We start from the raw sequence: 8,921 nt of genomic DNA, 5'->3' as shown, positions 1-8,921 counted from the left end.
ATTTTAGAAATTCTTTTTAATTTTTAATTGCACTTTGAATATAATTTTTTTTGTGCTAAATATATGTATATATATATATATATAATCAGATACATTACTGGTTACAAAGACGACACACTCAGCGCTGTAACTGGCACCTGCGACGACTCCGGCACCACCGACCAAACCGGACGCGAGATTATCCACAATATTTCCATACAAATTCGGCATTACCATAACGTCGAATTGATGTGGATTAGAAACCATCTGCATGGTACAATTATCGACGATCATCGTCTCGAACGTAATCCTGTTTCATTAAAAAATAGGAATATAAAGTAAAAGCTAAAAAGAAAGGTGCTTATATGAACTAACGCGAGTAACGATGCGTGAATTATTATATATATATATTATATATAATATTAAATACATTTTGCAATAATTTCATAATAAATATTTCTAAGCAACAATTAACAAATTCTTAATCATATGGACAAGAAAGTTACTGGAATACCTAGGGTACAGCTTGGCAATTTCTTGGCACGATTTGAGGAAAAGTCCATCGCCGAGCTTCATTATGTTAGCTTTGTGAACACATGTGACTTTCTTGCGATTATTCTTTACAGCATAGTCAAAAGCGAACTTCGCGATTCTTTGGCTTTTAGTGGCAGTCACGATCTTTAAGCATTCGACCACTCCTTTGACAGATTCATGCTCCAACGCAGAATACTCTCCCTCTGTTTGCTCTCTGATAATAACGCAGTCCACATTTTGATGACGTGACCTGATTCCTGGCAAAGATTTCACGTGCACCACGTTTGAATATAAGTCCAAGCTCTTACGTAATTTCATGTTCAAGGTCTGTAACTCTCCCGTCATAGAGTGATCCGGAGTTGCTAGGATTCCCTGTCATGTGAAACAATATTCAGTTACATCGAGTTGCAAAATTATTGTTATCTTACAGCCACATACTCTTAAAAAAAATTTGCTTTCTCAAATAGAAAAATTTTTATATTTAAAATTATGTGCTTTATCTTATTAGCTATTTATATGTACACGAAATGAAAGCATTAAGTAAGTCATATCATTTGTTTTGTTTATTTAATTTAATTATATTATTTAGATTTATTGTGTTTAGAAAATCAGACCTTTAAACAAACTCGATTTCTAGCGATACTATTGGAGACTTGATCCAGAGGAGCACTCAGGGTTGGATTTACTTCAGATAAGAAGTAAGGTTCGAACTCAACCGGGACATCCGCAGCTTTGAAAACACTTTGAACTGCGACCACTAATTCTGGTCCAACACCATCTCCCGGTATCAAGGTACATTTCAATTTTCCTTCTTGTTCAACTGACTGGAAAAATATACATGTCAAATATGTATCTAATTATTAACTGGAGAACAGTAATATTTTACCGATTCTTGCTGTCGTATTGTCCCTACATGCAGGGCTCTAACTGTGTTCTTTTGAGTAGCCTACAAACACAAAGCATAAGAATTACATTTTATTAAATATAATAAAATTCATAATTCACTGTGCACATACGGTAATCTAAATATAATATACTACAAATATCTAACATACTTTAAATACAAAATTTAAACATGTTATTACAATAAGAATGTAATTAGTTATACAAAGAATTCAAAGTAGCATTTATTACATTTTTATCTCAAATATAATTCTTTTTTCCAGGAATGAAATGCTCCAAGCTTAGAATCTTCGGACAGGATTAATCCTTTTAATTAACTGAATTTAATCAACATTGTAATCTTATTCTATTCGTTGCACTTCATGAATAATAGGCTTTTAATTCTTGCGTAACAATTTATTGCTTTTCTCGATGAATAACTAAGATTACCTTGATTAAATAATGTGATAAGCAAGTGCAGGTGCTTGCCTCAATCGATGTGTAATGATTCGCGTAGCTGAGCAGATTCGAGAAATATGTTTGCGCGGGTGCATCGAGGAATAAATTTGCATTTTCGACACGCGAATGCGTCTCGGATAAAAATATCGCAAAAGACACCTAAATATGCGATGCTCTTGTAATCATCTACTCTACCACGCTGACGGAGCAGTTGAATTTTTTGTCTTAATTGTCATGTTATATAGAACTTATGTGTTTCTTCCACATTTCACAGATACATGAAATTCTGAACACATGCAGCAATGAAGGAATGCGTCGATGATTACCTGAGAGAGCGCCTTACAAATGTTTCTCGCGAGCAAAGCCATCTTTCACGACTGCTCGTCGGCACTGCTCGTCTCGCTCGCGCTCGCAGGGGTGTAATCTCATTCAGGGTTTCTACATTAATTTGAATGAGGAGTGAACGCTATGTAGAAACCTTCGAGAAAATCTTTATATGATCTCTATTATGGAAAAAGAATTTAAAAATGCTGATTAAAATAACATTTTCACAAATTCAATAAAAATAAAATTAGGCCATGATATGTGATATAAATATAAAAGAAAAATTTAATTGTCGGAAATAATTGAGCCTTTCAGAATTGATAAACTTTCACGAAATAAAAAATAGAGAGAAATTATAAATCAATTGTGCTATATGTGCTCTGATATTAATAAAAATTATTTATAAAATTATAGTATTAGTAAAAAATGAAAAAGTATAAGGCATCTTCGATTATATATATATAATTATAATTTATAAAAGAGTCGATTGTTTTGGCTTCAAAAAGACTCAATTGATTGTCTAGCTTATTTAGACTGATTATCATTTTGAATTCGTCCAATATTCAAAAATCCATATATGGCATAGAAGGAAAATTCAATTTCTGACAGCATCCGTCACTGTTAAACAGTCACGTGGACAATGCTAGCGACTTGCACTTTTTCTACACTCTGATTATTTGCTCAAACTCCTCAACAACTCAACATGCAGTCTTATTTTAAATGCAGAAGGTGAATTTAAAGTTTATTTTTTACGGCAATTTTTTGTATTTTTCGTCTTTCCTTCTTTTTTTCATCACTATCTAACTATCTATCTTCTTTTAAATATAGAAAGTGATATGATGTTGTGGAAACAGATTTCCAAAAATTGAAAGGATCGTTATAAGAGGACATTGTAAGATGACAGGAAAACAATATGAGGAAAACATGAGAATATCGTTAAGGCAATATAAGAATGTCATGAGGACGACATCAGTGAATAATCGTTGACAAGAGACAATAAAACGAATCAGCTGATTCTCAGAGTAGGTCAAATAGCACTAGGGAGTTGGAGCCTCTAACTCCCTAGTTCGCTGCCAAAGGATCAGCTGATTCGTCTTATCTCTTACTGCGGGTTCTCCCAGGTTCTCCATCGACGTCGTCCTTAGAAGCGGTGCTGAATAGAGCATCGAAATTTCAATATTCTTTGCATTTTCCTGGAATTTTCGCCTCGCGAATGATATCTCACGTCGACAACACACAATCGAATCCCTAGAGGATTACGATGCTGCAGAGTTTGCGGACATGGGGCCGGGTAGAAATAGACACGAAGAGGAGGAGAAAGAGCTGTGCGTGGACGAGATAAATCGTGCGGTCTATTTTTGCGGGAGAGACGTCGCGGTGACGCTTCCTGAGATTTGTGTCTTCCGGGTCCTGAATCTCCGCCCTCTAAGATTCCACTGGTAAACCGGTCAAGATGACGGAGAACTTACGTGAGTGATTTTACCGTGCTTTCGGAGCAACAGGCATTTCCTTGATGTTTCTAGTTTCTCTAAATGTTAAAAAGAAATAATTGAACATTGTATGTTTATATACAAGAAACGTAGATATACTTTGCGCGTGTATATGCTCTTCACCATTTTGAAATTGTTTTATAGGAGATGCATGCGAGCATATGTTATATTGTTGCTGTTCGTTAGCTGATTCTTTCACATTAACAATTTCTTACAGCTGAGGAAGTAACGAAATCAAGTTTTCGTCGTAAGGTGTGGGACTACATGATGAAGAATGAGCTGGTGAATTTTCCCGTTAACATATACAAGCGTATTCCGAACTTCAAAGGTGCCACGGAAACTGCACAGCGATTGATCGAATTAGATGAATTTAAAAGGGCCAGAGTTATAAAGATAAATCCAGACAAGCCGCAGGAACCAGTGAGGTTTTTAGCTCTGGAAATGAACAAGGAAATCATTGTGCCTATTCCCAGATTGAGAACTGGCTTGTTTTTACACGTTACGCCAGTTGCTGGCGCAACGAAGGAACAGCTGAAAACACTGGCTTCCATGCGCGGTCTAGAACAGGCGGGTAAATCACTGGGACTGGATTCTCATATTAAGGTAAATATTTTTAAAAAATTTAAGAATATATAATAATTTAATATTAATGAATAAAAGATATAATATGTACAAAAATGAATAATGCTTACTAAAGATACAATATCAAATTATTTCATTTTCTTACAATACACACAATTATTTATGCCTATTTCTATTAATATAGATTAGCTTTAATTCTCGATTCAACTTACTCTTCATTTTTTCTAATTCTAAGACTGAGTTCCATCAATGTAAGATTAACTTCTTCGAATTTACATGATTCTTAGAATTAGAAAAAGGTAAACAATAAGTTAAACTGAGATTAAAATTAATCTATATTGGTGGAAATGGGCATTAGACTTTTTCTGCATAGCATTTATTTTAACGGCATGGAACATTAATTTATTCTAAACACCTATTATATTTATTCAGGTAGATCTCGTTGTATTGGGCTCTGTATGCGTCAGTCGAGACGGATACAGACTCGGCAAAGGAGAAGGGTTCGCAGATCTTGAGTTTGCGATGATGATGAGAATGGGCACGATAACAAAAAATACAATTGTTGTCACAACAGTACATGATTGCCAAATTGTAGATTACCTACCACCACAATTGTTCAAAGAATATGACGTGCCGGTAGATATAATTGTCACACCGACGCAAATTATATACGTAGAGTCGAGACTGAAGAAACCGTCTGGCATTCTGTGGCATATGCTTAGCGAAAGAAAACTCAAAACCATGCAGGTATTACAGCAGCTCAAAGAAATGGATGAAAAGTATGCATTAAGTTGCCTGAATCACGTTAAGTAGGCTATTTCGTGTAAATACACAATTATTCTTTCGCAGAAATGGGAAAATCGTAGTCTTGAAGGAAGTCAATTCCGATGTGGAAACACGCCAATATATCAAGAATCGCATTAAATATTCGAAAAACAAGAAGCGTTTCAACACGAAAAGAGATGCGCCTAATACCGAAAACATGATGGAAGGCGGCAAGAATAAAGGCGAAAAGCCGCGTTTCCCACGAAGACGAACGTATAAGAAACCAAAAGCTGAAGAAGAAAATGATCTTCCCAATGCTGAAGTACAAGTAAGTCTTCTATAATATATTATCGTACTTTTATTATCCTTCATTATTTGCACGAAATATCTAGGACATTCCCCACTTTATAAATTCGATAAATGTATAAATGCTATTCATACCCGTTATTATATTCAATGCAAATTGTTTTACAATTAATAAATTTTTTTAATTTGTCTTTATCTAAAGGATATAACAATATTATCAATCTTTATTTAATTGTAAATCAAAGAGAATAATGAAATTGATATGTAATATTTGGAGTGTCAAAAATTAACCCACGCAAGTAATTACATTAAAAAAAAAACTATGCAGTACAGGGTTAATAAGAAATTTTGTGAATGTGAGTTAAATTTCTCTTTCTCTATTAAATAAAAAATTTACGTGGATTTAATAGAGAAAAATATTTTTAAAAATATTAAAAAATATTTATTATCTGTTTATGTTTTTAGTATTTTTAAATATTTTTTAGTATTTTTTTCTTTATAAATAAATCTTGCTTATGCATTTATAGACGAAGACAGAAAACAATACCAAGAACGCGTCTCGGCGGCGTAAAAATCTTCGCGCTCGAATGAAAACGCATATTGACTTCTCGTTGAAGCTCTCTAATATCTCATCCGGTGTAAGAGTCCGCGATCTAAAAAACGCTCTGTTGATGCGTGGCGTTAAGCCGAGCGAAATAATTTGGCAGGGCTATCGTGGCATTTGTTATCTTCACTTCAGCAAACTCCGGAACGAGGCAGCTCCTCCAGATCAGCCAGTTCAGGTAGATTCGATCGTGGCGAATTTACAGCAGCTCCGAATCGGTGAGTCCGTGAACGATGAAGAGGGATTTATATACGTAGAACCTGCGAAACCGATTTCTAGAATCGAGGTAACCGATGTAACAACTGTCTAAGTGTTTATCGAAACTACCTTGAACATGCAATTACATGTTGTTTCTTGGCCATTTATATTCCGACGTCGAACACAGGAATGGACGTCTTCCAAAGTCAATCCTTTTTTTATGAGAATTATGTCACATATATTGAGTGTCCTAAACGCGCATTTTTTCTTCGTTATAAACTTTTTAATGAATTTTGTGTGTAAAGGTTACAACAAATGTTTAATTAAAAGCTAAAAATTAGCATTCTTTAGCTTTTCTATTTGATTTTTGTTTTACCTATTAATTAAAGAAGCACTTTAATTAATAAGCATTAATTAAAGGACGCTTAAATATTCTTTAAAGAAATTAAATGGGACATAATTAAGTACTTATGACATTAATGTGAGACTATAATTTAAATTGCTAATTTAATTTTAATAGTTGAAAGAAATTGCACAATTTCTGAGATATACTGTACCTTAATTTTTTTATAGATATTGGCTTCTATTGAATACTTAAAGAACATGCATTATGTATTAACGTTTCTTAACATTTATTAACGTTTTATATAATTATTTTACATATCGCTGTTATTTTACTTAGATCTATATATATTGGAGTTGTACTTGCGAATTACTCCGGAAGTAAAACACATTGATGACGATGATTTGCGTTCGGTTTAAGCTATAAGATGTGATATATACCTGGTGCAGTGCGAATATTAATATTTAATATTAATAATTGTTACAATTAACATTGGCATAACGTATATTTTTGGTTAATGATTTTATTTATACTACTTTTGTATCAATAAGCCACATTTTGACGTATATGAAAATATCGGATAACTTTCCAACAAATTCGTCGCAATGCCCATAAAATAATCTGTGATCAAAACTATATACTTAGCGAGTAAGATAGATGGTTCATGGAGAGAAACAATAACGTGTATGTACAAGATCGCTGAATAGATTGAAAGATAAAAAGACAATTATGGAGGTTGTATTTATATATTATATAAATCAATAAGCGTACATTCGTATCATTCTAAAATGAAGTATTTTTTTTGATTTTTTAATATTTATTAATTATTTGTAACTCTAAATGGACTTGATAATTCTTTGCTATCCTTTGTAGTTTTTCAAATATTTAATTCTTAATAATAATTGAAACTATATTTTTGACGTCTAAATTTCTTTAAGTAACATAAATTAATTATTGCATATTAAATTATTATGTATTAAAAGTAACTTATATTGAAAATAATTTATATTAAATTGAAGGCAAAATACTTAATTTTCATTTATTGATGAGAAATAATTTGAATAATTTAGCTAAAGAGACGAATCTTTTTTTTACTATAACTAATAAAATATTCAAAATATTTCTTTTCGATTAATTTTCAGCGCAATTTAAAGTACATACGCAATTAAAATACGTGCGAGTTAAGACTTGCAAAAAATTATGTGTTATAAATATATTAACTGTTGTTGTATCTCTTCATGGAGCAAAAATTGATCGTTTAAAATTTTTTTTATTCTCTGCAGAAATATAAGTTGAGATTAATAGACGTAAATAGAGTGCATATCTGCGATAATATCTGATGGTAATTATCTAATGTTATAGACTGATGACAATAGTTTAAGAGTCGTTCACAAAGAACATTTAAGACAGATGGAGAAAAATTATCAATATTTCTTCATGTTTAAACAGAGAGAAAAAGTACTCTATTTTTCTGAACACAAACACATCCACATACATACACATGCGCATATTCTAAAAAAGAAATAAATACAAAAAATATAAATAATATATTTTCATGCTCTAGCCGCTTTATAGACATGTTGTGATCTTCCATGTATTGCCATTTGAGCGTGCAAGGAAAACAATAAGTGCGTATCGGCTGAAGAGGCAGAGAAACGGCAATACTTTGTGATATTAACAAATATGATTTATTTTAAAATCTATTGTTTCTAATCGTGCCGATGACGTTCACGTAGATACATACGTAGAACTAATGACGATTGTTTTTACGCGCAATAGACACTTGTCTCGCTATTACTTACGTATATATCATGTATATAAATCTTACGTATATATAAAAGAAACGTTTCTTTTTATCAAATCTCTATCATCGTGATTATCCTTACTGCTCCGATATCAGTATCCAAAATATATTCCTGATAATTCCCCTGAAAATAAATGCACTCTAAAAAATATGAGTGGATTATACACTATGTCGGTGTTTATATAATATTTATCGTGTTGACGTAAACACTAAGGTGTAAATTTAACATCATAGATGGATTTAACATCAATATAATGTTAAATCTTTACCACGTTATGATATTTATATCAACACCTACACGGTGATAATTATATCTACACCTATGATATTAAATTTTTATTTTTTAGAGCATGTAATTTTATAAATTATAAATAAATTGCAAATTTTCATTTGTTTGTTTCTTCTTTCATAAATGTAAATCTTCCGCAGCCAAAAATACGGAATATCAAGTTGCAGCTTGACAAAAGTAGGCCAAAATAACTCGAACACAAGTAACTTTTTTCCATCGAGATCTTAATTCCTTTGTTATTGTTTGCTCGCGATTGTTTTCCGCATTGCAAGAGGTGAGATTAACGAGCGGCAATAATTACTTTCCTCTTGCAAAAACTTGCTTCGTTTTCTTTTTTTTTTTTATCGGAAGTGCAGAAAATG

General features: G+C 32.4%; 2 protein-coding genes across 2 annotated transcripts in view; one reads left to right on the top strand and one right to left on the bottom strand.

Annotated features, from left to right (window-relative positions):
- LOC105619759 (isocitrate dehydrogenase [NAD] subunit beta, mitochondrial) overlaps positions 1 to 2,222 on the bottom strand; it is a 6,809-nt gene extending 4,587 nt beyond the window's left edge. Inside the window, exons 1-5 of the mRNA XM_012201277.1 lie at positions 2,181 to 2,222; positions 1,400 to 1,459; positions 1,128 to 1,337; positions 494 to 885; positions 99 to 289 (exon numbers count right to left, since the gene is read on the bottom strand). Coding sequence (XP_012056667.1) covers positions 99 to 289; positions 494 to 885; positions 1,128 to 1,337; positions 1,400 to 1,459; positions 2,181 to 2,222 — 895 coding nt within the window. The remainder of the gene's footprint in view (positions 1 to 98; positions 290 to 493; positions 886 to 1,127; positions 1,338 to 1,399; positions 1,460 to 2,180) is intronic.
- A 1,409-nt stretch (positions 2,223 to 3,631) lies between these two features.
- LOC105619661 (methenyltetrahydrofolate synthase domain-containing protein) lies at positions 3,632 to 6,235 on the top strand. The gene is made up of 5 exons (XM_012201180.1): positions 3,632 to 3,647; positions 3,886 to 4,271; positions 4,683 to 5,029; positions 5,100 to 5,343; positions 5,849 to 6,235. The coding sequence occupies exons 1-5, from the start codon at positions 3,632 to 3,634 to the stop codon at positions 6,233 to 6,235; spliced, it is 1,380 nt and encodes a 459-aa protein (XP_012056570.1).
- The last annotated feature ends 2,686 nt before the right edge of the window (positions 6,236 to 8,921 follow it).

The sequence above is a fragment of the Atta cephalotes genome (assembly GCF_000143395.1).
Source record: "Atta cephalotes unplaced genomic scaffold scaffold00022, whole genome shotgun sequence".
Classification (NCBI taxonomy): domain Eukaryota; kingdom Metazoa; phylum Arthropoda; class Insecta; order Hymenoptera; family Formicidae; genus Atta; species Atta cephalotes.
Note: the sequence above shows the minus strand (reverse complement) of the source record. Positions and strands in the feature narration are given on the sequence as shown.